Source organism: Neomonachus schauinslandi, chromosome 7 (genome assembly GCF_002201575.2).
Source record: "Neomonachus schauinslandi chromosome 7, ASM220157v2, whole genome shotgun sequence".
Classification (NCBI taxonomy): domain Eukaryota; kingdom Metazoa; phylum Chordata; class Mammalia; order Carnivora; family Phocidae; genus Neomonachus; species Neomonachus schauinslandi.
Window position 1 is genome coordinate 19,235,434 of NC_058409.1, and position 12,085 is coordinate 19,247,518.

Here is a 12,085-nt window from a genome sequence, read left to right on the forward strand (position 1 = left end):
GTTGCTCAGACCAAGGTAAGCAGTCAGTGTGCGAGTGACTGGTCTAAAGCTTCTGGGTCAGAAGTGGTGCTGGTATCAGAGGACAGGTCCAGTGTTGATAGGCACTGTACATTAATTGATCAGAGTTGCCCCTACCTGTCCTGACAGAAAGCTGGAGGAGCCAAAGAGCATGTATTGGCCGGGCAGCCCGTGGCTCTCAATCTGCCACTGGACAGCAACAGCACAAGAGAGACCTCCAGGGACAAAGAGCCAGCCTGGACGAGCCATCTCTGGGCTGGTCGGAGCCTCTGGCCTTGCTTTGGTTCCTCATTTTGGGGAGACAAGCTGTCGCAGTTTGAAAAATCATAGGGCAGGGCGTGTTGGGAAGGATCAGGAGTTGGGGGGCCCATGGAGCACAAAGGAGGGGGCCACAAAAGAGGCCCCCGAGTGGGGACGTGCCAGAGAAGAGACTCACCCGGGATGAAGCCCCAGACGATCTCCCATCAGGCAGTACTGACTGGTACAAGCACCAGGAATGTCCCTTCAGAAGTTGTGCCCACAAGTCCAATCACTTCTGGCTCTGTCCCCTGAAATCAGGTGCCTCCTTCCTCCCATGCTCACAAAGGACCACCTTTGTTAGCGCCTGGCAACAAGAGCGTACCATAGCAATGTCCACATAACAAATGCAAGGAAAGCGACCCTGTGTCTTGTGGGATCTTTCCCTGCCTGGCTCTCTCTGCACGTGTGACCTGAAGTGGAAAACTCAACAACGGGAATTTTAGCTTTATGCCCCATCGCTACAGAAATGGCGAGGATGAGAGAACTCGGGTAGCACCTCGGCTCACCTGACACAAAAGACCTGAGCGCTAATTACGTTCCCTCTGGCAGTTTCCATCTGACCGAGAGTCTTCCGGATCAATTACAGATTCAATTATTTTAATAGCGGTACTACCTCTGGGTGGCGAGAGTCCGCACCACCGTTGATAGCAGCTGCCCGTCCTTGGCCGAAACTTGCATGACATACTGCGGCTGCCCAGTCACTAGGCTGCCACAGTCCTCCACGGTCTTCACCACGGGCGCAGCCGAGCTGGTGCAGTCTGGCAACACTTCAGGCAGGTGACTGCAGCGGCTGGTTGTCATGGTAACAGACAGCAATTACTCGGCTAATGGCTTCCACATTCATACAGGATTTCCATCTAGGAGAGATCAGAAAACAGTTTACTTGGGCAGGGTGGTTAACAGAAAACGGGGGAATTACAAGCCACCCACCTCATCGTGTCATTATTTAATATAAATAACAAGGGGAGCCTAGACATGGCACATTATCTGGTTACCATGTCATGCACGCACGTGCGCGTGCACACAGAGCCCACGGGAAACAGCGGACGTGCTTATGAGCCAGATAGCGAACCTGTCGGTGTACATAAACATTTCGGAGCCCCGCTCTTGGAGAGGGGAGGGCGTGATGGCTCTGGAGCCCGATCTGAAGAGGAGATAAGCAGTTCTCCTGCTCTGTTGCCAGAGAAGCAATAAGTCTTTGTTGACACTCTCTCAAAGTTACTAGAATCATTATTAAAACCGTTCGCAACTCTTTTTTCTTGTAAGCAATTTATGCTCCATTCAGCTTCATTCTGAGATGCTAAGATTAAAAACAGAGAGAAAGAGGGGGGAAAAAAAGACTCTGGCCAAGTAGCAGCTTCTAGAACAATATTGGCCAGAATGAATCAATTAATGTCCACCTTTCTGACTGCTGCCATATCTGCATCCCATAATACAATTATCTACTTAATATATCTTGACAATTAACTTCCTTTAAAAACTTAACCTATTTTGGCCTTGTCTTAAATAGTTATTCATGGGAAGTGATTAGTTGGATGAGCTTGTTACATTTTTTCTTAATGGACATCACAATCAAAACATTAGAATTGAGTCTTTGTTAGTGGAATACTGCATCATCATAGAGGATCACACAGGAGAATGCAAGAAACGAGGATGGACGAGACCTCCACTGCCTGTTAAAAATAATCCATTCCCTGACATACAGCCTGTCACATAGCCTGCAAGGAATTCTGTCCCTGATCGGGGTGGTGTGGGCTTGAACTGGACCTCAGATTCAAAGCATTCAGACCCACTGGTGTGTGGACCCACTGCATCCAGTAGTAAGTCTGTTGGTGATGCATGAAAAATAGAGGTCTTTATAGAAACTCATAGGAGCTGCATCTCACTTTTAGAAATACAGTTGTTTCTGCCCAGCCTGCTCACCTCAAGCTCCACAGAGCCCAAGACGGCCTGGGCTCTGTAGGGAGACACAGGACTGGTTGATGGGCTGAATTCACATCAATAAGCAGACTGGATGCTAAAGGCCCCAAATTAAAGTAAATCCATCCCACAACCCCAGGAGGATTTTTGGAATTCCTCAAAGGATTGTTTTCTTCTAGCTCTTTCTCCCAGTTATTATACAGTACTTGACTCCTCCGGATCTGGCAAACAGGATCTCCCCGACTTCCAGAACAATGTGCATCAACTGGACATTCTTAGGATGAGAACACAGTGTTTGCAGATGAACTTGAACTGACGCCCTCCCTCCCAACACGCGCATGTCAGGGAGGCCTGACCATCGGAGACAGTTGGATGGGAAGGGATTCCCCTCCTTGCTGCTGCGGTGTCTGGCTGGCCTCGCTCTAGCATGTTCCCATTCCTGTCCTTGGCTGCCACCAATCTGCTCCGCGTTTGTGGTCTGCTCTCTGCCGGGACACCTTTGGAGCCTGGCCATGGGGAGGCGGTTACGGACAGCAGCCCTGGTCGGTGGCCTGATGTGGGGACACAGGCTAGAGCCGCCTCTGCTCTGTCATTGGCACCACTCTGGTGGGCTTCTCAACCACCAGGCAGTAAGCAGACAAAGGTACAACTGCATAATTAGCTAGTTTAGTTTTGCTTTTTAAATAGGATTTGTTGCCTTTCTTTGTTTCTTTTTACATTGCCAAAGCCAGAAATGTATGTTAGAGAAAGTACAGAAAAGTACAAGGAAAACAACACAATTCAGTCATAATCCCACCACTCGGATAACCACAGTAAACTTTCGGGGTGGATGTCTTTCTAATTTCTGGCAGGGTTGACAGGGTGGAGTTGATTTGTAGTAGAGGCCAGATTTTTTTTTTTTTTTTTTAAATAAGTGAGTTAAGGTAGCTCTCAGGCCACAGAACAAAAGGATGTTCAAGATCCGACTTCTAAAACTGTCTAATCCCCCTCCCCTGGCCTGCTCTTATAAAACCCCATTGACATGATTTTAAATTCTCATCATGCCTCCCAGTCACCAAGTGTAACTTCCTGGCACAGCTCTCTTGCTTCACAAGGCAGCCATAGATTAAGAGCCAGGGGTGTGTTGGCAGGAAAAGCAGACACAGTGACCTTCTTACGGCATAGAATCATTATGTCTGGATGCACTCTGAGAGTCTATTTTCGGGTTTTGCATAACTTCAACTCACAGCACCAAATGCTCCCTCCCAGTGCTCGATGGAACGGGAAGGAGGCGGAGAAGGGATGCTCAGAGGCAGAAGAGGAGATCAGGGCTGTCAGGAGTGAGGCTACCCTAGTGAAGGGACATCACTCAGGCACACGATGTCCCCAAGTTCATTCACTTATAACCCAGATTAAGTTCTCATCAAAGGAAGCAGTTCTAAATATATGACCCAAATCCACAATAAAATGCCCTTAAAACAATTCTAGAAGTAGAGTCCCCTTTAAACTTATTTTATATCTGTAATTTCACTTCTGGTTGCTAGACTTCATTTCATTTCTCTTCTCAAAGGCAAAAGAGATATCACAGGTTATCTGATCAGTTTATTCCCTTCACAGTGGGTGCCGGGCACAGAGGTGAGCATAAAGGGACAGAGCGCTCCTCTACCTTGCCTCCTCCTCTTGGGCCATCTCTTCAGAGCCCTGAACCCCACTTGGGACCTGCCAGACGGGTCACTCCGGTCTGGCACTCACTGAAGAACACACCCGCGTATTCGCTAACTACCATGCATCTTGAGATACCAAGCCTGGCATGCCCATGATGAGTTCCCATGCTTCTGAAAGACCACGTCTTGAATTGCAAATGGGGTGGAAAGGATACTGCAGAGCATAGACACCTGAGGTCATGGTGGGAAGGGCTGAGTTGGTTCCGACCCCACAGGAGTGGATCTCTTCATGTCCTCAGGTGGAGGAGGACAGATGGGAGCACCGTTCTCCCCAGTCTCGGTCAAAAGGAAGCCTGGAGGCCTGCACTAGGCCTGGGGCAGGAGTGGGCCTCTGCAGGCCGCATGCGCCAATTGGCATGCATATGTTGCACCTGGGGCAGTGACAAATGGCCTGCTGCATTTCCCTGTCTCCTTCAGAGCCACCTGGGAAAACAGCGTGGATGCTAGAAAGAGCTGAGCTGTCGCTTTGCAGCCTAACTGGGCTTCCACGGATCTTCCTGCAAAATTTCAAGCACCATTCGACCGCTTTCTTATCAACACTGCTGCTCTTGTGGGCGAGTGTCTTCCCAGTTCACCCAAGAATTCGGCTCTCGGGATTTCTCGGGACAAAAACACAATGCCGGTGGGGAGGAGGGGCGTGTCTCTGTAAACTCAAACATCAGATTGCACTGGTAGGGCAGGTCCTTTGTTGGCCAGGCTTGACTCCTTGTCTAATTGCTTTCTGAGGCTGCGAATAAAACATGATTTGGCACTGGCCAAGTCCGGCTGCGCACAGCGCAAGGCATGGCAGTAGGTGGATGAGAGGGAGACAGTAAAAGAGGAGGGACAGGCTCAATGAAAGCCTGATGAGACCATTGTTAAGATACAAAAGGCCTGTCTGTTAAACTGTGACCCCTTTAAAGGACAGAGTACAGGTTTTACCAAAGCAAAGACTCAACCAGGCTGCAGCTAATCGTTGCCTTGTTTCTGCACAGTCTGCCTTTGGTAAGTGATTTCCATGGGAACATGGCTGGCACCATGAGGACACATCCGGAGGATGTTGGGGAGGTGATTTTGGGGGGACTCTCTTCACCTCTGCTGCCCCCTGGCCCCAGCAGCCCCTGGAACCTCCCTGAGGATTGCAGAGTTAGGGGAGAAAGCTCTGTTCTCAGAGGCAGGTCCCCCAAGCCTGCACCTTGGCTCAGCACTCCTCAGGGTCACTCAGCTTCTCAGCCATGGTTGAGATTTCTTGCATATTTGGAATGAAAGTACTAGTACTTCCTGAGCCACTTGGTCAGGGTGTTGGTGAGGCCTCAAATAATACATGTGAACATGCTTTGTGAACTGGACTGAGCCACGTGCAGAGAATGCCACATTAACCTTCATTCCCGCTCTTTTTGTAAGCTGAGCTGCATCTTTTTTCTGTCCTTGAAAACCATCTTCCCCCATGGCTGGTGAGCTTCTGCCACGCTGTACTTCTGGATCACGCTTGAGCTCTGACCTTGTGCCACTCCATCCCACTGGCAGGTGGCATGGAGGCACCTTCTTCCCTGTTCATCCACTTCTCCTCCTTCTCCTCAGCCCTGTCTGTTCAGATCCCTGAACATAGGTTTTCACTTGTTCGTGAAAACGTTTAGTGAAGGCACATGGTGAGAACCTGCTATTCTGTTGGAGATCTTTGGGTCTGTATGTTACAGCAGCCACCGTGATCTTAGCTTATCTAGCACGTGATAAATATGCTAGAAAATAAAGTGCAAGCCACGCCCAAGTGCCTTTGCAGGCCTGTTTCCATCAGAACTGTATTTTCAGTGACAAGTCAACTTTAATCTCTTAGATTTAGGACAACAAGGCTGTTTCGGGGAGGGATCTGTCAAGCTGGCATCTCTGTTGGGATGTACAAATTACCATGGGGATTAAAGGTAAAAATCAGAGCGTCAGAGTATGTGTGTTAGCCGCACTGACCTGGTCCAGCAGGCTGCCTGGCAGCAAGCGGACTGAGCAGGTCCCAAGCTGGGACCCTGTAGCAAGCATGGACCTCCAAATTTGACCCTCATAATTCCAGAGATTTTTTTTTTTTAAAGATTTTATTTATTTGACAGAGAGAGACACAGTGAGAGAGGGAACACAAGCAGGGGGAGTGGGAGAGGGGGAAGCAGGCTTTCCCGCTGAGCAGGGAGCCCGATGTGGGGCTCGATCCCAGGACCCCGGGATCATGACCTGAGCCGAAGGCAGACGCTTAACGACTGAGCCACACAGGCGCCTAATTCCAGAGATTTTTAACAAGTAGGCTCCTCAGGTCTCAATATATTCTAGAAAGGTCTTCTGTCACCCGCCCACAACCAGGGCTGGTCAACAAAGCAAAGCCGAGAAGCAAATTTATTCATTCTTTCATCCACTCCAAGAATTTTTTTTTTTTTTAAAGAAATTACTGGATATTCCTTTGAAATTTCTGATGGTTCAGGGTCCGACCATTTCAAGTCTGGCTTTACATTTCCCGAGCAGCGTTCTGCAGACCCTCTTAGGGGCTGCAGAGCCACGAGGACACGGCACCTTTCCACTAGCCATCATGCCCTTGCTTACTCAGGGGACACTGCCCTAAATTTGGGGGAATGGCTAGATGTCTTTCCACTCCCACAGAGGTGCACATCATTAACACTGGTCCAAGATTCAGAAGGCTGACCTTAGTTTTACATGAGCAAATCTGCTTCAGGAAGCATCTCTAAAATGTCCCTTAGCCTTCCTAGAGGGGCTGCATACGCAGGGAGCAAGGCCTCCCCAAGGAGACCAATGAACGGGCAGTACACGTCGGTTGGTGATTGAAACGAGGGGGAAAATAAAAATAATGGCCTGTCCAGGAACTTTCCCCTCTGAGGGAGACTTTCAGCCTCTGAATTCTAAGAACAATCTCTGAGAATACGAATGCTCTTCGATAGAACATTTCCCTGCCTTTTGAGGCCTGTTATAAGCAGACAGTGCACGGCATGCCTGATAAACTGACTTGGAGGTTCCTGAATGTGCACAGAAAATGAAGGCGGGTGGGAAACCACACACTGACCTTCCTTTTCCAATGAAAATGGAGCAAATGACTAATTTCAAAACCATTAACATGTAAAAGCTGCATATTTCTTCTGAGAACAGGGCACAAAGGCTCTCCAAGGAGATTGCTGGGACATGATTACCAGCAACATTTAAGTTTTCAAAAACACGCCAAGGAGGCTATTCACTCGAAGTGTGTAGCGGCAAAGTAGCTGCTTCATTAAACTTAAATAGTCTCGGCAGGGCTGTGCTTACAGACCCACGCTACCAAATTATTCGTTTCTTTTCTGGATGCTTCACTGACCTCATTATGTGGAGCGGAGAGTTTGTCATTCCAAATAAAGTGACCATCCAGGTCTTTATAAACATGTCCGTCAGGAGCTTCATGAGTCTGCAGACTGCAACCCTGGCGGGCCCAATGGATTAAAAAAAAATACACACAAAAACTTGTCTTTTTGTTTTCTCATTATTCTCCGCTTATGTGAGCATTGTCATACTTGCAGAGCAGAGTAAGCAGGTGAAATGCTTATTTCCGAGCATGAAGGTTTTGATTTGGGGGTAAAGACATTTTCTTGAGGAATGTGTAAACACCAGTGAGGAACCAAGGGGAAAAAAAAAATCCAGACTAGCATAAGGCCAGTTGGATCCGCAGAGTTCCAATCTCACAGTGCACTGTTTGAAAGTGATACCCAGAGTTATTTATCATTTCCCATCTGCGTTATTATTTTTGATTCTCAGCCGCAAGAAGCACCAGAAGTATCAGACTAATCTTTTTTTTTTTTTCATTTAAAATTACTAATTTTCTCTTTAGGCAGGTAAAATCCTCTAGTTCTGCTGAAGGCAAATCAAGTAACAATTATCGTGTTTATACGTATTTTTTCCCCTCAAGAAGTACTCATAAAATTAATTCGGATTTTGGAGGCTATCCATTTTTTCATTTAATTTTAATTATATAGATGAAAATGGCAATTAAAAATCCCACAACTACCCTGTGCATTCAAAGACACACCGACAGCTGAATTACACTTATAAATAACAACGGGCTCCCGCACACACAGCCCTGCTGAGCAGGGGTGGGGGGTGGGGGTGGGGGAAGCAGAGCTCACCGATGAGTTCTGGGGACTGGGGAGCAATCGGGACACGTCAGAAAAGTTGAAACAACAGGTTTAAAAACAACAGAGGGAGCAGGCAAAACAGAGTAAGACGTTCATGGGACATCATTTGGAGAAAAAGCGTATTCTTCAAGTGATGTTCGGCGTGCCCGGTACCAAACAGCTCCCTGTATAGCATAAGGAAAGGTGTAGAGGGTACAGCATGCTGTCCAGGATCTCTGATAATACAGGGGATGAACATTTCAGCTATAATGAGGGAGAATATGCTCTAAGAACCAGGAGCTCCCAATCTGTTGCTACGCTCATACCCATTTTCTGCCAGCATCCAAGTGAATGCCCACCATTAAGGAATTTGATGCGGGGTTCAGTCCCAGTTGTATCTCACTCACCCTCTTCTGTGCAGACAGCCCAGTACTAGGCATACAGGTTTGCTAAATTCCTAACGGCAACCTCCTGCATCCGCTGTTGGCTGATTTTAAGCCGGGGTTCCTTGGGGCTTTCCCCATCTGCATGTCACCAAGACCACGGGGAGGCTGCAGTCTTGTCCTTTCCCAGGGCGGTGTCCAGAGTCTGCATTCTGCCAGGTTCTGGGGGCCCAGGCCTTCCTGCAGCGCCTTCAGGCCCTTGAGGGCCCAAGAGACTCGGGTGCATTGCCCTTGGTTTTGGCACGAGGATAACCAAAGTCGCTCAGCTTGACAAAGAATTAGGCAAGTGCAGCATAAGGATGAATGCTCCTTGGATTTTGCTTTTCAGCCCTGTCTTTGGCATTGGAGATGGACTCCCTATCATATGCCTCGGATTATTAGAAGCCCCCAAATCCCACGGTGCTTTCACATGTGGTCGAGTGAGGTGTCAGGGTCTGTGGGTGTCTTTGTGTTGCTTTTGTACGTGTTTGGCTTTGGGGTCAGGAGCACTCTGGGAGCCTTTCAGGGGGCAGTGTGGGGAGAGGGGCAGAGCCCTGGCTTTTAACTGCCACCCCACGCTTAGCAACGGAAGACAGCTCCTTGGCGTTGAGCCTCATTCTCCTCCCTGACGCTGAGGACCGGGATAGGTGTGTGCCTGGCGTGTGCAGGGCACTTTGTAACAGGCAGTGCTTAAGACTGTAGGGCAGTGGGGTCATCTTAAAACAGCTGGGGGCCACGGTGGGGACAAGAGGCTCCTTCTCCATCCTACCTCTGGATCCCCTCGCCTGGACCATCCCCTCTAGAGTCCTTCTCACTACCTGCCCATCTGCCCTGGTAAACGTCTCATGGAGACAGAACCGCCGACATCTGCTTTGACAATCTTATTGTAAATATAGCGACAAAGCATGAGAACAGCCTCTGGAATTACTCTTCTCAGCCCTTAGACTCTGTTTCCTGCCTTTCCACTACACACACACACGCATCCTTATATACATGTGCAGAGATAAACCATAGGTTCTTTTCTAGTGCTTCCCTAAAATAAATGGGTCTAGTCTTTCAAGGCAAGATCCAACAAAGCACAAGAAAAAAGCAACACATAGCCAAGGGCTGAGTTACCTGAGATCACTTTACCACGTAATCTCTTCCCAAAGTATATCCTTGGGTTTTTTTTATTATTTTTTAAAGATTTTACTTATTTATTTGACAGAGAGAGACACAGCGAGAGAGGGAACACAAGCAGGGGGAGGGGGAGAGGGAGAAGCAGGCTTCCCGCCGAGCAGAGAGCCCGATGCGGTCCTGTGATCATGACCTGAGCCGAAGGCAGATGCTTAACCATTTGAGCCACCCAGGTGCCACTGTATGTCCTGGGTTCTTGGGCACCATGATACTGGTGGGGAATAAGGCCTCTTTCTTCCTTACCTCCTACTGACCTCAGTGCAAAGCATTCAATGAACTCCTTCAAAGGAACCTCTGAGGAATTAGTTCTTCTCATCCGAGCCCATGCCCCCTTCTTGCTTTTGCTCCTTTGGCTGCCTGGCCCAGCTCACCACGCATCTTGACGTCAGTCCCCACGTCTCACACAGCCCCCACCTGTCGGAGCATCACCTTTATTTTATTTTATTAAGATTTTATTTATTTATTTGAGAGAGAGAGAGAGTACAAGCAGGGGGAGCAGCAGGCTGAGGGAGAGGGAGAAGCAGACTCCCCGCTGAGCAGGGAGCCTGATGCGGGGCTCGATCCCAGGACCCTGGGATCATGACCTGAGCCGAAGACAGACGCTTAAGGGACTGAGCCACCCAGGCGCCCTGGAGCATCACCTTTAACTGGACTTTTTCAGTGTGAGGACCAGCCTGCTCTGTCCCTGAGCCTCCGAGCAGCCCCGTACCTTTAACGCCTGTCAGAAATAGCCCGGCATGTCGGCTTACATGGAGGGCTGTTTCCACCAGAGCATCCCTGAAGGCCCTGCAGCCGCTCAGCAAGACCATCCTGAATCAAATATCTGGTCTGTTCATTTCTTTGTATCTCCAGTCCTGCCAGAAAGAATGGGTGAGTTTCCTTAACCTGATCCAGCCTGTTTGACAGAAACAAAACAACTTAATACTGACACGGAATTAAATTCTTACCTAAGATAAAACAGCCACATATTGTGCAGAGGTCTACTTTTACTTTTAAATTTTCACCTGATGGGTTTTCCTTCAGAACAGACCAAAAAAAAAAAAAAATTACACTATTAATAGCAATAGTGTGGAGTATACTTTTCTATTTTCATAGCACTATTCATTTTCATTCTCTAAGTGCTTTATAAATATAGTGGGTCTTTACTGCCTTCCAGGGTGAAAATAACAGTTATACCCCCATGGAGCTCATTCATTTGCTTTACGGGCTAAAAAAATCTCTAGTGTGTCACAAATTAACAAAATGTTCCTGAGGACTGTGTTTTATTCTTGAATCTCCAATTTCACTAATAAATGTGAAAAACACAGGTAGCCAGATAAGTCCCTGGAGACCCACCACTGCGGGTGCTGAAGAAAGCAAGTTATTCCAGCTAAGATCAGCATTCACTTTCACACCAGAGACTATTTGTTACCCAAATCTCCTCCAGTTGCTTGATGTAAGGCAATGGAATCGGTTTCTAGTGACTACCCCCCCCCCCATCTAACAAAATGAGTTTTTAAGGAAAGAGTATCTTCAAAAAATAAGAAAAAAAACTGTAACATTTTTGATCGTCAGATAATGACGATCCTACTACCACCTCTGAGAGAGATCTGTTATTCCTTTTCTTAGTATTTTTACCATGAAAAGTTCCAAACAAATAGAATATTAAGTAAACTGACATATACTCCAGTGTGCCAATCTGACAATTAATCAAAATTTTGTCACACTTGTGTCTTCCTCCCTCTCTCCCTCCATTTCTTCCTTCTTTCCTATTAATATTTTTTTAAGATTTTTATTTATTTATTTGAGAGAGAGAGCAATCGAGCGAGAGAGAACAAGCGCAAGCTCGGGGGAGGGCAGAGGCAGAGAGAGAAGCAGACTCTCTGCTGAGCAGGGAGCCCGATGCGGGACTTGATCCCAGGACCATGGGATCATGACCTGAGCCGAAGGCAGACGCCCAACTGACCGAGCACCGAGGTGCCCCCAAACTTGCTTTCTTGTGGTATCATTTAATTTGTTCCTCTATCACCTGTGTTTTCTGTGAGCTTATAGATAAGCTCGATTGAGCTCAAGTTCACCTCCTAGATGACAACAGTTCATAGGTGACACTGCATCACATCAGGGGGCACCGAATGTACTGGGTGGCCGTCCCACTTTTAGTGGGTTCAAGTGATGGCAGATGATTTCTTCAGTGTAACGTTCCCCATCAATATTCGAACGGTCTAATTATTGCATGCATTGATGACAGTTGCTTAAAGCAATTATTTCACTTGGGGGGCTACAAAATCAAGCCGTTCCAAGTTGAATTTCCCTTCCAACTTTAGTAGCAGGAATTCTCCTGTAATGAACAACTTTCCCTCATCAACCAGTGCAATCTGCTTATGCTGAAATCCAACGTGCACAGAAAAGGCATGATCACTGCTTAATTCTTTCCTTTGATTGCCAATTTGCAGAGTAA

The 12,085-nt window shown here is 47.7% G+C and overlaps 1 protein-coding gene across 4 annotated transcripts in view; it reads right to left on the minus strand.

Moving 5' to 3' along the window:
- MARCHF3 (membrane associated ring-CH-type finger 3) overlaps nt 1-12,085 on the minus strand; it is a 131,771-nt gene that overhangs the window by 33,521 nt on the left and 86,165 nt on the right. For all 4 annotated transcript variants that reach the window (XM_021702222.1, XM_021702221.1, XM_021702223.1 and 1 more), the window contains exon 2: nt 932-1,175. In XM_021702222.1, the coding sequence (XP_021557897.1) occupies nt 932-1,119 (188 nt within the window). In that variant the 5' untranslated portion in view covers nt 1,120-1,175. The remainder of the gene's footprint in view (nt 1-931; nt 1,176-12,085) is intronic.